The sequence below is a fragment of the Lissotriton helveticus genome, chromosome 5_1, assembly GCF_964261635.1.
Source record: "Lissotriton helveticus chromosome 5_1, aLisHel1.1, whole genome shotgun sequence".
NCBI lineage: Eukaryota > Metazoa > Chordata > Amphibia > Caudata > Salamandridae > Lissotriton > Lissotriton helveticus.
In genome coordinates, this window is record NC_136065.1 from 1,978,271,638 (window position 1) to 1,978,291,238 (window position 19,601).

The 19,601-nt window shown below is 46.6% G+C and overlaps 1 protein-coding gene and 1 pseudogene across 1 annotated transcript in view; both read left to right on the forward strand.

The window, feature by feature from the left end:
- The window catches only part of ORMDL3 (ORMDL sphingolipid biosynthesis regulator 3), an 87,194-nt gene that overhangs the window by 51,262 nt on the left and 16,331 nt on the right, over positions 1 to 19,601 (forward strand). Inside the window, exon 3 of the mRNA XM_078645674.1 lies at positions 11,921 to 12,072. Coding sequence (XP_078501800.1) covers positions 11,921 to 12,072 — 152 coding nt within the window. The remainder of the gene's footprint in view (positions 1 to 11,920; positions 12,073 to 19,601) is intronic.
- LOC144752345 (F-box/LRR-repeat protein 14-like) lies at positions 5,220 to 5,849 on the forward strand (annotated as a pseudogene).

Below are 19,601 nucleotides of genomic sequence, written 5' to 3' on the forward strand. Positions count from 1 at the left end.
CAACAGCGGATTTCAAACAGTGCATGTGCTCATGAACGCGCTTCTCCCCGAGCCGCCTGCCTCCGAGAGCTTCACTTCAAAGGGCTTCACTTCAAAATCTCCGCCCACAGCGTGCGCTCGGCCTCAGGTATTTCTCCTCCCATAGCCGGCGGCTGGCCGTACTTTCACTTTCACGGCCGCCAGGCCGTGTCTCGCATTTCTCCTCCCCCCTCCCAGTGTACCCACAACATATCCATGGAGCATTTCACATGCTTTACTCAATCTTTTTAACCCAGCAGTCCGCGCGGCCACTGAGAGCTTCAGACACGCTAAAATTCTTAGCTCATTATCGCCCAACCCCCTACCCTGTCCTTGCATGAATATGGCAGCTGGCCACTTTTGTTTGGTTCTGCATATTAAAGCGGCGTGCCGCGTTTTGACGCTGCATGTATCAGTGTCTTATTCTTGCTCTGCTGACCCAGTTGGAGTGCGTTAAAGTAACCAGGTTATTGATGCTTACTTTTCGGGTGCTTTACTTTCGTTCTGTTATTTAATCAACTACAAATGCACACATATGTATGCATGCGACCCACTGTAGTGCCGAAGTGTACCTGGGTGCATGTCTTTAAGGTGAGGAGTAAGTGCACCACGGCACTCGGTGAGGAACGCACCTTTTAAGAACACTCGAGCAGCACTCACGCTCAGCTGCCATTTGCTCCTTTTCCCGGCTGACACTTCCTTCCCCACTTCTTGTTATTTGGAGCCTGCATGCATTTTAACAGGCAGTCCACAGCTTATTAAAAAAAAAAACAGGGAATGTCATATCTACCCGTGTGGTGCCCTCCCTTTACCACCAGTCCGTTGCATGTCATCATTTATTGCGAAATGGCCAGGCTTGAGTACGTTAAGGTAACCATGTTGTTCCTGCTTACATTTCACATGTTTTACTTAATCTTTTTAACACAATTCCTAGGTCATTATCGCCCAACCCCCTACCCGGTCCTTGCTTGAATATGACAGCTTCCCACTTTTGTTTGGTTCTTCATATTAAAGCGGCATGCCATGTTTTATGTTTACATGTATCAGCATCGGATTCTTGCTCTGCTGTACTGGTCGGAGAGTATTAAGGTAACCATGTTGTTCCTGCTTACATTTCACACGCTTTACTTAAGCAGTCCATGCGGCCCCTGAGGGCTCTGAACTCACTACAATGCTGGCCTTATTATTGCCCCACCTCATCCCCGTCCTTGCAAGAATATGGTGGCTGCCAACTTTTGTTTGGTTCTGCATATTAATGTGGCATGCCGTGTTTTGTCTTTGCATATATCAGTGTCTTATTCTTGCTCTGCTCGCCTGGTTGGAGTGCATTAAAGTAAATATGTTATTCCTGCTTACAGTTCAGGTGCTTCACTTTCGTTCTGTTATTTAATGAATCCACTACAAATGCACACATATGTATGCGTGCGATCCACCGTAGTGCCGAAGTCTGCCTGGGTGCATGTTTTTAGGGTGAGTAGTGAGGTAACGGGTTTTTAGGAACCCGTTTGGTGCCAGGGGATAATACCCGAAGACCTCTGAGTTCTCCCTGTTCCGGACCACAGAAACACGGAGTCTTCTAGTCGAGTCAGAGATCAAGTTTTATTGATAGCTACCAAGTAACAGGTGTCCTAGAAGCACGACAAACACGGGTCATGTGTTCTCAGGAGACTGTTCGTTTTTACAGAACCAGCCTTCTCCTTATATACAAAAATAATAGCTGCACGCAAGAATTCTTAAGTTTATGATATGGCTATACACATATTTCTACAATAATGCAAAAGAGCGAAGTCATGTAGGCAAGCCCGTATTTTAGATGTCCAATTCGTGATAGATTACTCAGCTAAGCCCGGAACTCCCATCAGATATCGGTGAAGCCCCAATAAAGGAAGGCACCTCCTAGTCATAAAACTGGCCATAAACAGGGAACAGGACAGGTGTGTGTTTGTAGAAAGCATGGTTTGTATGTAGTGAATGGTTTGAGGAATGTTATGTATCGATGCTATCGCATTTGGCCACTGGGCGAGGGGCTGCCAAAACAGGTTTGGCTAAAGGCAATGGAGTCAGTTGGGACAGGTCAGGGGGAAGTCAGGGAAGAAGGACGTGTCCTTTTAGATCAAGCTCGACCTTTAATTGACTTATCATGAGGGCAAGGCACAAGATGGATACCGTTTACAAAATGGAGTCTGGGGGTTGGGACGGAAACTACGGTTCAGGGGTGTTAGCATGCCTCGATCATGACGCAAATACATAGGAATGATGTCCTAATCATTATCGGTTCGTCGACACCAAATTCGTCATGGTACATTGATGTGTCGGGACACGGATATCGGGTCTCGATACCGGGACAACAGTAGGGTCCAGAATTTCAGAACCACAGTAGTAAGTGCACCAAGGTACTCGGTGAGGAACACACCTTTTAACACTCGAGCCGCACTCGCGCTCAGCTGCCATTTGCTCATTTTCTCAGCTGCCTCTTCCTTCCCCACTGCTTGTTATTTGAAGGCTGCATGCCCACCCCCCCTTGCCCAGGGCCTTTAAACCCAACAAGCTGAGCGTTCTTAATTCATAGCCCCCAAAAGAATTCCATAGAGGCGGAGCCCCAGGCTGGGAGAGTCCAGTAGTGGGGCCGGAACATGTGGGCTGGGAGGAGGACTTTTGTGCCAGCAGCGAACACCAGGCAGTGTCATGTATTTTATTAGAAAGGGTAGCTTTAGAAATTATTTGTTATTTCTCCTACCTTGTTATGGTTACAAAATTCTAATAATTAAGTAGCGGAAGTACTTTTACTGTTTTAGCCAGGCTTCCCTTTGAGTGGGACTTTGGACAGCTGTTGAACGGGTTTTGGCACTTTACAGACCGCTCTAAATTTGGCAGATCGGGACTGTAAATTGCGCTTAAAAGAATGGCACTACAACCCCTGCGCACCTTTCCGGCTTCTAGTGTAGTAACAACCCATCGAATGAAAGGTCTATGGTCCCTCATTTGACCACTTTGGATTTAAAGGATAGCTGTTAAAAACCTGCGTTTAGTATATCTTACTCGTCAGCATGTTTCATGTGCTTGTTCATAGATTTTTTAATAGGTACATTGGGGTCGAATGAGGTTGTTCAGAGTCGGTGCTACACACTTTCCTTTAACACACCCTCTAGTGGTTTGTTCGTGTGCTGATTCTTTTATATAGAAAATGCTCCTAAAGCGCGAATGTTAACACCTGGAGTCTGCTTGTCAAAGTCACAGGCGCTATAGATTTTGGGTCCAAGCTGTATTAGAAACAGCAGGAAGGGATCTTTGGGTGGGATATAAAATCCACATTAGTGGGCAGGCCAACTGCGGGGCTCAGTGCTTGGCCTGACTTCTAGGCGCTGCCCTAGTGATGATAGGCAATGCTCCTCCGGCTGCAGGGCAAAATTTATTCAGCTAATCAGACTTTCAGAGTTTATAAAAGGTGAGGCGTGTCACCCCTGGGGGTCTCATTCGAACATCCTGGCCTCTCCCTGCTAGCTTCAACTACTCCAGCTCTTCACTCCTACTTCTGTCCACAGCTCCCCGACGTCTGCTGCACACGTTTCAGCCTCTGTCCTCTGTTCCCTTCCCCTCGGCACCAAAGTCTGATCCAGTCTCTGAACAAAACTGAAATATTGGCATACACATAAGCAAATATATGCAAACGCTCTACAGGCAAACTCATCCGAGCCTATTCATAATTTACACTTCTCATTTGCTGCATTATATTGTGGGAAATGTAATGACACAGCTTAAGTTGTCGCCAGTTCTTGTTTATACTTGTTTATTTTAAGTTATAGCCTAACCAAACAAGCATTTGCAATGCAAAAGGTCTTGCATTTTAGCAACATCCTATTGGCATTGTAAAACACAATACTTTTATTTATGTGCACTTTGTACTCATAGTCATTCCTTGCAGGTTTTCAAAACACATAAATAAAAGGCATTGCCATTTACAATACCAATAGCTCAAAATTTCCCAAATGCGACACCTATTGCATTGCAAATGCTTGTTTATTGTGGGGCTTAAACCCGCCCATCTTCTCCATTGGCTGGCTTCCTAAACGGAGGCCAGCCATTGGAGGAGAGGGGTGTCTGTCCATTTAAGCTCTGCCTTTTTGGGATTCGGGGTTGTGTTTTTTAGTTTCTTTCTCTCCTCTTCCCATTGGCTGGAATTTTACATTCCAGCCAATGGGAAGAGGAGAGAAAGAAAAACACGCCCCCCAGTCGGAAAATGACGGGGCGTTTCTCCGAGGCATTTCTGCTTCACCTCGGAGAAACATGGCGGTGTGGAGTGCTCCTCTCTTGCCTTCCGGAGATGGCGAGCGCTTGTTGTTGGTGCAGGGAGTTGTGATTACTTCTCAGGAAAATACATACATTCAAAAACATAAATATTCAGGAGTGCCAGTCCTGCGTTTTAGGTTAATGATGCAGCTGCATCTTTGATTCATTCCCACGCAGGGGCGGCACCCCATTCACTTGAAAGTAGTGTTGATAAAGGGGCGTATTCTGTTCCACTACATTATGTGGCTGTTTGAGACCAGACGATAGCCGTAGCTACTCTTTTAGAACAAACTGAGATCGTGGGCAGGACCTTAGTGTAACCCGGCTTCTCCGCTTGACCAAATCGTTTGATCTTGTGCTCATGAGGGGCCATTTCCATGTGCGCGGCAAAATGTGAGCGTTTTAAAGTAGATCTGCGTCATTAACTTAAATACAATCTCAGAATACGTGTTATTTCAAAATACGCAACATTTGGAGCCCGGGTATCGTCTGAAGTCTGTCAGCTGGATACTCACCGAGCTATTGTTTGGATAGTTTCCAGCACTGGCCTATAGATAACTGCGCGTGCTACGCGGTGTTTTCTCATGGGTAGCCCCCCCCCCCCCTGTTGGTCCCGACTCTGTGTACCAAGAAGTGCGTCCTGCGCCAGCAATACTAGAGGTTGGCTTATTTCTACACGCTTCTAATTTTGTTATTTAAGATAAATTTGACTCGTATTTATTTATTTTTTTCTATCAAGGATCACACGTTTTGCTGCGCATGGAAGCCTGGTTTAGAATCCTAATGTATGCTGCCTCAAAAACAAATTATGCTACCTTTATGAAAGAGTACAAGGATGTATGTAAAGCGCTCTGATACCTACGGGTTAAGCTAGCGCTATATAAAAGTTTTAAAATAATTAAAATTAAAATAAAAACCTGGCCGGCATGACCCGCAGCGCGCCCGAGGGATGCCTGGGCCTGGAGCAGCTTACCCTGCAGGACTGCCAGAAGCTCACCCACTTGGCGCTCAAGCACGTTTCCGGAGGACTGAGCCGGCTGTGGGTGCTGAACCTCTGCTTCTGCGGGGGCATTTCGGACGCTGCACCACTCGCACATGTCGGCCCTGCACTCTTAACCTGCACTCCTGCAACCACATCAGCAGCACGGGGGTCATGCACCTGGCGATGGGCTACCTGCGCCTGTCGGGCCTCGACTTCTCCTTCTGCGACAGGGTGAGGGATCAGAGTTTGGCCTACATAACACAGGGGCTGGATGGGCCCAAGTCGCTGAACCCTCTGCTCCTGCCATATCAGCGACGATGGCATCAATCGCATGGTTCGCCAGATGCACGGCCTGCGCACCCTCCACATCGGCCAGTGCGTGCGCATCGCGGACAAGGGACTGGAGCTGATCGCTGACCATCTCTCGCAGCTCACGGGGATAGACTTGTACGGCTGCACCCGCATCCCAAAGTGTGGCCTGGAGCGCATCACGCAGCTGCCCTGCCTCAAGTTGCTCAACCTGGGCCTCTGGCAGATGACCGAGAGCGACAAGGCGAGGTGAGGTCGCACGGGACACTTCATCTACTTATGCCCTTGCTCGCCTGCCAGCAGTGGCGCTTAATATTTCAATTCCCTATATATCGGAAATTAATGTTTGTGTGGCGCATGCATTTACTTTGTAAAATACTTGTCTAAATGATGCAGCCACGTGCGCCAAGATTACAAAGGCATTGAGGGTATGGGACGTATCCGCTTAACAAGACCCACAGCCATCATCAAATGAATTATGCTCGCAATATTTATTTTGCAGCTTGTAAAATTTGCGAGCCTGCCAGTCTCTTGCTAAACAGTGCAAGAAATTAAAGACAATACGGGCCTCGGCGGGGCTGTTAAACCACGTGCAGCGGGAGGGGGTCAGATGAGTGGTGGAGTGCGTACTGCCTCGAGCTCGAGACAGTCAATTTTGTCATACTTCATCTATGCCCTTGTTGAATCTCTGTACCGTGTGCATACCCAGTGCCCTGGCGGCCCATGTGGCCTCTCTGAACTCCTGTGCCTCCCTGCTGCCCTTGATGCCTCCTATCCCTCACTCCCCTGCCTCCCTGCTGCCCTTGATGCTTCACACCTAAACCCCGTGCATCCCTCACTTCCCTGCTGCCATTGATGCCTCCTACCTGAACCCCGTGCATCCCTCCCTCCCCTGCTGCCCTTGATGCCTCCTACCTTCCTCCCTTCTGCCGTTCATGCCTCCTACCTGAACCCCGTGCATCCCTCCCTCCCCTGCCTCCCTTGATGCCTTCTACCTGAACCCCGTTCATCCCTCACTCCCCTCACTTCCCTGCTGCCATTGATGCCTCCTACCTAAACCCCGTGCATCCCTCACTCCCCTGCCTCCCTGCTGCCCTTGATGCCTCCTACCTGAACCCCATGCATACCTCACTCCCCTGCCTCCCTCCTGCCCTTAATACCTCCTACCTGAACCCCGTGCATCCCTCATTCCACTGCCTTCCTGCTGCCCTTGTTGCCTCCTACCTGAACACCGTGCATACCTCACTTCCTTGCCTCCCTGCTGCCATTGATACCTCCTACCTGAACCCTGTGCATCCCTCATTCCTCTGCCTTCCTGCTGCCGTTGTTGCCTCATACCTGAACCCCGTGCATACCTCACTTCCATGCCTCCCTGCTGCCCTTCATACCTCCTTGTAGTACTTCGTAGATCCTTCACTCCTGTGCCTCCCTGCTGCCCTTCTTCATTCCTGTACCCCCTGCATCCTGACACCCGTGTACCTCCTTGCGGCCTTGGTGCCTTCTTCCTGCATCCGGAAACCCCTGTCCCTCACGGCTACCCTTGGTGCCCCCTTCCTGCACCTTGTGCATCCCTTCACCATGTGCCCCCTGGTGCCCTTGGAGCCCCCTACCTGCAGCCCCTGCATCTCGACACCCCTACACCTGCCTGCTGCCCTTGGGGCCTCCTTCCGGCACCATGTGCATCCTTTTACCCTGTGCCTCCCTGGTGCCATTGGGGCCTTCTTCCCGAACACTCTGCATCCTGACACCCCATGCCTCCCTTCTGCCCTTGGTGCACCATGCCTGTGCACCCAGCATCCTGACTCCCCTGTGCCTCTCTTCTGCCCTTGGTGCCTACTTCCAGCCAAGGGCCCTCCATCAGAACAATGCCGGGCAAACATGAAAAGCCAGCCGCACATGGCATCCGCAGCCGGTCTCACATCCAGGTGTGTGGCTCTGTGTGTGTGTGTGGCTCTGTGTGTGTGTGGCTCTGTGTGTGTGTGGCTCTGTGTGTGTGTGGCTCTGTGTGTGTGTGGCTCTGTGTGTGTGTGGCTCTGTGTGTGTGTGGCTCTGTGTGTGTGTGTGGCTCTGTGTGTGTGTGGCTCTGTGTGTGTGTGGCTCTGTGTGTGTGTGGCTCTGTGTGTGTGTGGCTCTGTGTGTGTGGCTCTGTGTGTGTGGCTCTGTGTGTGTGGCTCTGTGTGTGTGTGTGGCTCTGTGAGTGTGTGGCTCTGTGAGTGTGTGGCTCTGTGTGTGTGGGGCTCTGTGTGTGTGGGGGGGGCTTTGTGTGTGTGTTTATGTGGCTCTGTGTGTGTTTATGTGGCTCTGTGTGTGTGTGTGGCTCTGTGTGTGTGGCTCTGTGTGTGTGGCTCTGTGTTTGTGGCTCCGTTTGTGTGTGTGTGTGTGTGTGTGTGTGTGTGTGTGTGTGTGTGTGTGTGGCTTAGTTTGCTTGGGCAATTATTTTCTTTTTCTTAGCTGTAGTATGCAAATGTGAATCAGGTGCAAAATCTCAGTTTTGGCAGTATCCGCTTTCTGCCTGCAATGGACTAGAAAATGAATGAATTGTATGCTGCATTTTTGCAGTGAGCCATTGACTGCTACAAAATTCCTGCCCAGGCATGCCAACTTGCAGATACATTTCACAATGGGGGGAGAGGGTTTGGGGGGAGGATCTTATAGGAGATGTGTCTATAAAGGGACAAAATCATAAGCCTATTGTGTTTACGAGGCATGAGGGCACAAGGTCACGAAGAGGGGTCAGGGCTTTGGGCTGAGATCTGACCCCCAACATCCCTCCCCCCAAAACAAAAGCTTCTGAAGCTACCACTAATGCCCCGGGGAGTATGTAAAAAAAAAAAATACCCATGAAACGCAGCAGCGCCCACCCTCCAGATATTAGCTGGAAACCCACATCCCACACCTGCAGTGAGAGACAGCAGTGTGTATGAGAGACAGCAGTGTGAGAGACAGCATTGTGTGTAAGAAAGACAGCAGTGTGTGAGAAACAGCAGTGTGTGTGAGAGAGACAGCAGTGTGAGAGACAGCATATGTGTATTCTAGGGAGAGACAGCAGTGTGAGAGAGACAGCAGTGTGAGAGAGACAGCAGTGTTAGAGATATTTTATTTATGTTTTGGTTTTGGAAATATAAATAAAACTCATTGTTATTTGCAATGTTAATAGCTCAAACTCGCGTAAATACGCGACCTACTGCATTGCAAATGCAATAGATCTCGCATTTGCGAGAGATTAAGCTATTGGCATTGTAAATGACAATGCCATTTATTTATCTGTTTTCAAAACCAACACATAAATAAAAATGTTGTCATTTACAATGTCAATACCTCTAACTTTTGCAAAGGCGAGACCGTTGCATTGTAAATGCTTGTTTCCAGTCCCACCGCAGTGAGGGTGGGGAAGAGGCCCCCCAATGACTCGCTATGTTTCTTTTGGCCAGCATAATGCCCAGAGTTTGGTCTGCCATGCCTGGATCTGTGTCCTCCCACACATTTAAAAAGCGCCACTTAAACGATATTCGGAGTAATTCTCCCACCAACCCGACATACTTTCTGCCACTGCCTCCCAGTAGATCTGAATCTCTCGACATTGCCAGATAATATGGTAAAATGATCCTATCTCACCGCATTTATTTATTTATTTATTTATATCATTTCTAAAGCGCGCTGTAACCCTACGGGCATCCTGGCGCTGAAAAATGCATCTGAGGGGCTGAGCAGTAAGGGCAGAAATGAGGGGAGAAGCTTTATGGAGGTGTGACATTAGGAAATAGCCAGGTCTTTATCCTTTTGCGGAAGAGCATCAGTTCGTTGGTTTTCCTAATTGACAGAGGAAGGCTATTCCAGAGGTGGGCTGCCGCTATGCTAAAGGCTCTGCCCCCATGAGTGGCTTTCCTGATCCTGGGTATACTAAGGAGATTGGTGGATGAGGAACGGAGGGTCCGTGTAGGTTCATACCACTTGAATTTGGTCTGAAGGGGTTTAGGACCTAAGCCATGTGCAGCCTTGAAAACGGTACACAGGGATTTGAAATGGATCCTCTGCTGAATGGGCAACCAGTGCAACTCGGCCAGAGCAAGAGTGGTGGAAGATCGACGTCCTCGGGAGAGCACCATCTTTGCAGCTGCCGCCTGGATGCTCTGAAGTCTGGAGATCAGATAAGAAGGAGATTCCAGTAGCAGAGCATTGCAGTAATCCAGGCGGCTAAGGATGATGCTTCTGACCACGGTTGCTCTGGTGTGTGCTGGAAGTAAGGGCAGCAGCTTTCGAAGGCCCCGCATTAAAGCGAAGCAGCTGCTCACCTGTCTGTTGACGTTGGACTCAAGACTCAGTTTGTCATTGAGATTAACCCCCAAGTTCCGTATGGTTGTTACTGGTGCCAATGGCTCACATGAGTCCAGAGGCCAAAAGTCAACGGGCAGGTTTCTAGCTATTCTTCCCACTTTGCATTGCATTATCTCAGTTTTACTGCTGTTAAACTGTAGTGAGTTTCTTTTTAGCCAGGTTGCCATTTTCCTTATGCAGGTGTGGAAGGTCTCAAGAGATTCTGCATGGGTACCATCAAGGGAAATCATCAGCTGCGTGTCATCCGCATAGTTGATCACGCTAATGCCGTGAGCCTTGATGATGGCCATCAGGGGCTGCATATATACGTTAAAAAGGATCGGGCTGATCGCAGACCCCTGAGGGACCCCATGTGGGACCATAGCAAACTCCGACTGATACGGGGGTAGTGCCACTGCCTGCCATCTATCTGACAGGTAAGAGCGGAACCACTCAAAAGCCATACCCTCTACTCCAGCGGTTTTCAACCGAGTCAGCAAGATGTCGTGGCTCACCGTATCGAAAGCGGCGGACAGGTCAAGCAGAATCAAAATTGCTGATTCCCCCCTGTCCGCCCTCATTCTTAGGTCGTCCAGGACCATCAGTAATGCTGACTCGGTTCCATGGGCTGGTCTGAACCCGAATTGTTCCTCCTCAAGGATGTTATTAGTTTCCAGGAAGAGGGACAGAGACCTACTGACCATCCGTTCCATGATCTTTACTGGATATGGCAGGAGAGAGATAGGTCGGTAGCTCTTATGGCAGTTGGGGTCCAGATTGGATTTCTTTAACAGGGGTGTGACCACTGCCTGCTTCCACTCCCTCGGGACAGTGCCTGTGCAGAAGGATTGTGCACATAGCTGGCGCAGTACAGGAAAGAATTCAGCCCCCAGTTCTTTCACTATTTTGTGGGGTAGAGGATCCAATGGGGATCCAGATGTTACTTTAAGGGCTAATTGTCCAAACTCTTGTTCTGCGGGGATATCGAAAGTGTCCAGGATAGCCCCTGGTATCATGCGTTCTTCTGTTTCCTCATCCCTGTCATCTTTCTCCATGTTGCTTTGGTGCTGCACTATGGAGGAGGGGGCGTCCTCCAGACTTTCAATAAGTTTGGAAATTTTTTCCTGAAAGAAGGAGGCCAGACCATCACATAGTTCCTGTGAGGGTTTGATATTACTGTTAGTACAAACAGGATGGGACAGATCTTTTACAATTTTAAAGATATCGCGTGATTTGTTGGAGCTTTTTAAGATAATAGCAGCAAAGTATTCTGCTTTGGCTGTGGCGATCTCTTTCTTGTATTGAGTTATAGTCAGTCTCCAGAGTAGTCTATTCTGTTCTTCGTAGCCTCTTCTCCACTGCCTCTCTGCCCTTTTACAGACGTTTTTCAGATCTTTTAGTGTATCTGTATACCAGGGTGCGGAGGGGCTGCCTCTTTTCCTGATTGCTTTCAGGGGGGCTATGCAGTCAAGTCTCTTGGTTACATGGTCACAAAGTAAACTGTAATTCGTAGCAATATCATTTTCTGATTTAAGGAGGGTCTGCATCTGAAAGAGGTCCGTCTCCTTTTCTCCTTTCCTCTTCAGTAATCCCTTCCAATCGCGGCTGATAAAAGTTCTAACTTGTGTTACAGGTGGCTTCCTCCCTACGACCCATTTTCACAAGTGGGGTGCATGAAATATATATTCTATGTAATATTTTGATTTGACCTAATCGAAACCGGGCCCTTATTGCTACCTCCCTCTGCAAGGCCAGTGCCTCTGGCCATTCCTCCTACTGCAAGCCTGGGATGTCTACACTCCAGCGATCCCTCAACGTATATGTCACACTCCTTTGAGACAGCCGATGAGGTCATGGTACCCACATCCTTTGCAGCTGCTCATTAGGCACATGAGCTCAGAATCTATACATAGTGAAATAATATAGCTCAGTTAGGCTGTGTTTTAAAGTTATTGAGCTGTGAATACTGTATTTTGCGGTTATTAAGCTTGTATGAACTGTGCTTTGCAGGGCATGTATATCTTGCTACACACGGTGAAAGGAACTCCATTTGAAACGCCTGACCAGGGCAAGGCGCGGCTGCTGACGCACTGGGAGCAGATGGACTATGGTGTGCAGTTCACCGCTTCTCGCAAGTTCCTGACCATCACACCAATTGTGCTGTGAGTAGTTTTGTGACTTATCTGTATTAAGGATAATTAATGTAGGCAACAGTGACAAAGTACTGTGTTGTGTCTAGTAAGCAGACCTCTGCTCTTCCCGCACAAAATTCTCTTTACTTGCAGTGTATGGGCTTGAGACCACCTAGTGATTTGTATTGCCTTGAGACCTTTTGGTGATTTTGTGCGCTGTACAAGAGCATTTGACCTATGACTTATGACTTAGTAGCTCATAGTACGTGCAATGCATCGTCAAGTAGAATAGCTGAATTCCGGTAGCAGACAGGTAAGTTGTGGCATCTGCTAGAACGTGGCCCCTCCACTGTGCTGGTAAGGCAGGCCCTTCTGTCTGATAGTAGAGGGAATAATGCCAGTATTGGATGTAAAAGGAACTGGAGGCTGAAGAGGTACCACAGCCTGAAGAAGTGATTGGAGGAGAAGATAGGTAGCAGGTGGTTATAAAAGCAGGAGAGGTGTTGTGGGCGATTGCAGCATTGTCATTAAAAAAGTGCCAGTATAGGATCAAGTTGAGGAAGGCGGTGGGCATGGCAAGAGAGGTGATTTATTGGGAGGCAGAAGAAGAAAGTGGCCGTGGCAGCGTGAGACGTCATGACGAAGAGTTGGTAATAACAAGACAGTCTGGTGGTAGCAGAGGGAGGAGGGGGATGTGGCAATATATCAGATTCTCATGGCCAGAGTGGTATCGTGACAAGTGTTGGAAGGGAAAACAGCAGAGGGAGAATGTGCCTATGACGGCACGAGAGATGGCATTTGAAGAGGATGATGATGGGAAGAAGAATGTATTAACAACAGGCGGTGGCAGAGGAAGGAGTGGGCATTGGCAGCAGGAGAGGTGACAGGTGAAGAGGTGATGTGAAGGGACGTGTCATAGTATGAGGATGCAGCAGGATGCAGCAGGAGAGCAGGTGAGATGTGCATAGCAGGTAGTGGCTGCAGAAAGGTCGCTGAATTTTTTTAGGTGGCTTTGGCAGCAGGAGAGGTGGTGGTGGAGAATGGGGTGCTAGAGAGAGAGGTGTTGTGGGAGATGTTGGTATCAGGATGGGTGGCTGAGAGAGGAGGTGAGGTGGTGGGCGAAGAGGTGATTGAAAGAAAGGTGTCATTGTAAGAGCTGTGGCAGGATAAGCTATGAGGTAGCAGGAGGAGGTAGTAGAAGGAAGCAGATATTCTAGGTAGCATTGAGAGCAGGCAGAGCTGGTGGTGGTATAGGAGATGGTGTAGATTAGGAGGAGTGTCTCAGGGGTTGATTTAATCCTGTTGATTAAAAACAGGTGGCATAGCGCTTAGTTCGCTTCTAACCTAGGAGTTTATTGTGCATAATTAGACAATGAAAGTAAATTATTTTATTTACATTTGGAAATAATAGCAATGTTTATACAGGATTAATATTCCCTGCAGCTTTTTAGAAATTACATTAAGAGATCCCATAAGGAGACTTGTGCACAATCCTGCCTACTGTTCTGTTGGTATGTCAAGTATTCCTTCTGCTACACAATTAGTCAAACTTTCTACAACATTTAACAAAACAATTATGGTACTAGCAACAGTATCCACACTGCATAGTAAAGTCAAGCAGCTGCCTGATGTGAACTTAGATTCAACACGCCCTGAAATAAGTAACATCCTCATGGCCATATTATTGTAAAACGTTTTTGCACTGTAAGGACTAACTAACAATAGATTTTGGAAAATTGACCACGACACTGTTCACACAAGTTCTTCATGCAGCTGCTTTGCTGAGAATGAAGTAAACACATGAATAATGGAATAAAAACATTTCTATAGCATGATCTATTGAACTCACCTGCAGGCACTGATTATTGAGAAGCTTGCATCAATAGAATATTCACAAGGAAATATTATTTAATGGCTTAGCGTAGGAGACGCTCTGTTATTAATAGGAAGTTTATTCAAGAGTTTGCAGGGCAGGGAGGCAACCATTAAGCATCCAGACAAGACAAACTGCCTTGCTACATTCACACAATTTCTTGGATAAGGACCGGAAGGTCCTGTGAGGAGAATAATTTTGACTTTCTTGATAGAATTTACCGGGGCAGGACCACTGCAACTTTAGTAACTTTAGTTGTATTTTTATGAAATACAAGCAAAAAATTAAATGTTGCCCAACATATGGTACATGTTGCATGACAGTGTACATCAATAAATATGTCAGTTTACTGTTCAGTAATCGCTATATATGCAACTACAATACAAAAGTGTACTTGGAGGTTAGTCTAAATATAAGCTGCCACATATGTCATGTAAGTTATGTATCAATAGTACCGCTTCAAAAGGGTAGAGGAATGGCTGTCCGTGACTCCACAGATGCACATAAAAATGGCTGTCTGTGTTGCAAGCCAGCAATGGTTAATGTCTTTGCTCCTGCGAAGCAGGTGGTGGACCTATTCCAGTTGGTTAGATATGTCCTCAAGGGACCACATTAGTCTTTCTGTGTCTTTCTTGTGGGCTGCATAGATGTGAAGGTTTCTGAGAGCGGAGTCTTTTAACTAGGCGGTTGGTGGGTCGTAAATCTGGACCCTAGCCAACCTACGCTTCACCAGAAGCAAATGCATAGTCATCAAATTCCAGGTTTTTCGTAGATTTTTTTGCAGCTTAGCCCAATAATGCAATAAGTGGTGACAATTTTATTGGATCGATTGTAATAGTAGTTGTGATATTGAAGACCTCTCTCCAAAAATCATGGATCACAGAAGAGTTCCAACCTAGATGCATGAATTCTGCAGTGGGCTTTGACCAGAGAGACCATGCAGGGCTTATATTAGGGTCACGTTTGAATTATGTCTGGAGAGTACAGCAAAACCAGGCTAAGAACTTATATACTTTTATATCTGTAGTTCATGGAGATTAAGAAGTCTGGTTATATATTTGCAGACTAAATTAGTCCGTTCAGTTCCAAATTCTTTATTTGGCGCAAGAAAGTGGGCATAAAAGATCAATAAATAAAAACATTAATCATCATCGTATAACTTTATTTCGATCACAGAGATCTTAAAAGTGCACAGCACAGGAAAATAAAACAAGCGGAAAATGTTAAAAGACCATTTTTTTTTCAGTTCTAAAATACACATGGGCCATAAAATGTTTATGAAACATAAAAAGTTAAAACAGGTAGAAAATACAGTACATCAAACAATACACTTGGAACACCTGATCCACAATGCATGCCAAAATTTGGCGAGGCCAAACACTATTACCCTATGTGTGTCAGAGTACAGGATTATCAACACCTCTAGGTAGTAGACAGGGAATAATCCATTTTTTCCTCAAAGATTTGTAGAATGGACAAAAAAACAATAAATGCACAATAGATTTTGTACTGGCTTTGCACGAAGGACAAAAGTAATCAATAAAAACGTTACATCGCCACTTAATACAAAACGATTTGGGCGGTAAAGTCTTGCAACGGAACTATAGAAATAGTTTGTATGCCAGAGGCGGAACAATTTCATCGATGGTGTCCTCAAATCGAGGAAAAAATGTAAACTTGAGGAATTCCTGAGTCGGAGTGTCCTCTGTGTTTGCCAACTCCTTTGGGGATATTTATTCCCAGAACATTGCTTTCAGCCTGGCCCTAGGAATAAGAGCCAGGCTTTCCGGGTTTGGCCAATACGCCTCTATCCCAAGCCTCTGCAACAGATCCCTCAAGGAGCAGAACCATGGAACAGAGGTTGCCTGGGTGAATTTCAAAAGACCAGACAGAGCCTCGAAAAACATTCATAAAATATAATCACATAAGATCAAATTAAAATATCCAATCAACAGTTAAGAGGAGAGCCATGAGAGTCCAACAAATACTATAACAGATTACTTCACCTAGCCATATGTCGACTTTCTGAACGTAACCGATGTTTTAAAAAAATGCGCAGACACTGTTTCAGACATCAGGGCCATTTAACAATTGATGGAAAAACCAAGCATCCATGCTCTTGCAAAGGCATAATTATTTAAAAATTGGCTTAATAAATAAGATAAAGTGCAATTGATAAAATTTACCAAAAACATAAAGTCCGTTATAGTTTCGTCGGTTAATCTGCCGCAAGGACAAGCTGGTACTGATGACCCCCAAAGTGCCATTGGTGCCTGGAAAGTTCAGGAGCCTCACCACTGTGCCTGCCCTAAACAGTAGTGATCTCTCCCAACAAGAGAACTGGATTGCAAAATAATACACTGGCTCCTCAAGTGCAGAAAAAGTAAGATACTCCCTGATAGAGCTTTTATTAGACTCAATTTGTAGACTCTAGTAGTGACAAGATGCTAGGAAATGATGTATTACCATCAACTTGCTACCTTTTTTTAGTGTGGGGTGCATCCAAAAAGGCATCTAGGTTTAGTGCTTTAAAGTTATTTTGTACATAAGCCAGCCAGGGGATTGATAACCCTTTATCCAAATTGAGGCAGTCAGAGATAATGTCTCTGTTCAGGCCAGCCTTGGTGTTGGACCACATGTTGACCCATAATAAAAGGGGCACTAGTTTAGCTTTATCAGAAATGTACTGGAGGTTTAGCTCTGAGTGCATGTTAAAAGGAGAGCTTGTGGGTGGTAGACACAAGAGCTGCCTACAGATCCTCTGTCTTCAACGTGGTGACATCCTAATAGCTCCATATCCCAGCTCCTTAAAGTGCAGCTGATGTGCACTGAGAGTTATAAATATTCAAAAAAGGGGAACCTATCCCCCTTCCTGCTACCCTACTGATCTTAAGTCGCGACTGATACATCTGTGGTTGCCAGGAGCCAGAACAACTAAAGACAACCCCCAGAGAATTTAAATCATTCACAGACCCCAGTGTTTGCCCTATCACCCATAGGGAGGATATATTTTTCTTACCAGGTCCACAAGCCATTATGTGCGATTTACCATAGTTTGTAGACCGATCTAATTCACTCATAAAGGATATGAAAAATTCCACCAGCAGGCAAAGAGCCCCTGGTGTTCGAGCCAAAAGTATTGAGTCATCTGCGTAAACCAGTGCTAGTACAAGAACTTGGGAAATCCTCGGGATAGCGATAATGACTTTAACCAAGATGAGACACAAATTATTAATATAAAAAGTAAAGATCAAGGGGGCCAAAATACACCCTTGGTGCACCCCAGGAGCTAAAGTGAAGTAGCCTGACAATTCCACTGATAGGCCAGACGGACCTTCGCTTTCTGGTTCGCAGGTAATGTGTGCAGAAAGTTAACTAATGACGGCTCCACACTTAGGTCCAGCAACAACAACCAGAATTTGGATCTGTTGACCGAATCAAATGCTGTTGAAGAATCCATAAAGGCCAGGTACAGCGGTCTGCACTTAGCCATCGTATATTTGCTGATAATTAGATTCAGGTTTAAGCACCGTTCCACTCTACCCAGCCCTTGTCAAGAGCCAAACTGAAAGGGACACAAGATCTTATTAGAGTTTGCCCGCCACTTCAAGTGACTAAATGTTACCTGTCCATTGACCTTAACTGTATTGTCAATGAGGGTGATCAGGCGATAGCATCTTGGAGATGTACGATCCCCCTTTTTAGGTTTCGCCTATTATCATTCGCTTGCGAATGTAATAGGCGAAAATTCAAGGGCTCGATCGACTCGTCAAACCACTGGGGTTTTTCCACAGTGCATGTGAGGGTCACGTGAGCATGTGAGGATCACGTGACCACACAAGCACGCACATCTCCCTAATCCGCCTGCCGCACTTCTCCTCCCCTCGCTCGCATTCCCGCCCCCCCACCAGGCTCTCCCGCCCCCATCCGGCTTCCCTCCGGCCATTTGCCAGCATACACTCTCCAAGCGCATCGCGCTTTCGCACACAGGCATTAACTCCCACGAGCAGAAGGCAGCTATAGAGCGACGTCTGGCATCCATCAATGAGGCCTGGCTACATTCTTGCTGGTGTTATCTTATCTCGAGTGCATAGCTCAGAGTCCCCCGGGGCAACCTCTGCAAATTGTAAAACAACACGAACAGGTTTCAACAGCTATCGGTTAGAAAACGGGTCTATTTTGTAAAGCACCAATCGCAATGAATTGTCGAGTATGAACAATGGGACAACCCCTTTCACTGTAACGAGGCGGAGAGAAGGGCTTCATGGAGCTCGCACACGCACTCTGCTGCAAGCAACGTTCTCGCGCGGTATCAAAACGCATCCTTTCTCTTGACAGCATCTAAAAGTGATTTCGAGCTCCTTCATTTTCAGAGGCATCAGATCTCCAAACATTCTTAGTCAATCTCTAGTTTCTTTCTCTCATGCTCTCTCTCTCGCTCTCTACCCCTCCTTCTGTCTTTCTCTTACTTATCCTCCCCCCTCCCTTTACATCTGCATACATGCCAACATTTTAGAACGAGAAAGTGGGAGATTCTGAGGTAAAAATAAGGTAAATATATTTTCCCAATTGACTTCTATAGAAGCAGAGCCTTCAGGAGGGAGACAGTTATAATAAAGCACACGTTTTGCTTTACAAATCGGGAGTCTCCCGCGTGAAACGGGTCTATTGTCTTGTATCCATCTGGGTCTCTATGCCTTTTCTCTCTCTATCTGTCTTCATTTCCCTCGCTTAACCCTCTCTGTCTCCCTCTCCTCTTCTGTCACCCCTCTTACTCTTGCTTTGTCTGAACAGGCTCTGCCATAAGCTCACCGATCTAGGGGAGGAGATGTGGACACATGGCCAGAGCTGTATACCTTGGAAGTGGGAGAAACGCTGCATACCTTGGCAGTGAGGGGAAGCGGGTCGGGGGCCAGGTTCCAGTTCCAGCATAAATCAACACACTGAGCAATCATTTCATCTCCCAGTGTCTTCAAAAACATGAACCTGACCTTCTGTTACATTATACGGTGCTCATGAAAAGCGCTCAAATGCCCTCGGTCCCAGTAAGCAAAACAAATAAATTAAAAAATATATATATATCTATAGTTCTGCTATATATAGAGTGACCCTAAACTATTGGAGCACTTTTAGGCTCGGTGAGAATAAAGTTGTTTGCCCTCTTTCACAGGATGCTGAGCCAGCGCAGAGACTCGAACTTAGTTCCCCAACTCCAAAGGCGACAGCTCTTGCAGTAATGCCACACTCCACAACAAGCACTGGCGTTGCCAATAGGTCTCGCAGTAGGAAAGTTGGAGCTATTGGTTTTGTAAATGACATTTTATATTTATATATCGTTATTGGCATTGTCAATAACAATATATAAATATAAAATGTCATTTACAAAACCAATAGCTCCAACTTTCCAAATGCGAAACCTATTGGCAACGCCAGTGCTTGTTGAAAATGGGGACTATTGTGGAGAGGGACCAGGAAGTAGGAATCTTACTGCTTAAAGAATTATTGAACACATTAGTTATCAAGGGTCCCCAGAGATACATGTTGCACTTAATTCGATCCATGGGGACTCCATCCGGCCCCAGGGCTTTGCCTAATAACTATCATGACCTCCTGCAAAGAGAAAAGCAAAGCTGGTGAATGGGATAATGTTCCCCTCAACTCTTCTTTTAAGCAGCCATCAGCTACC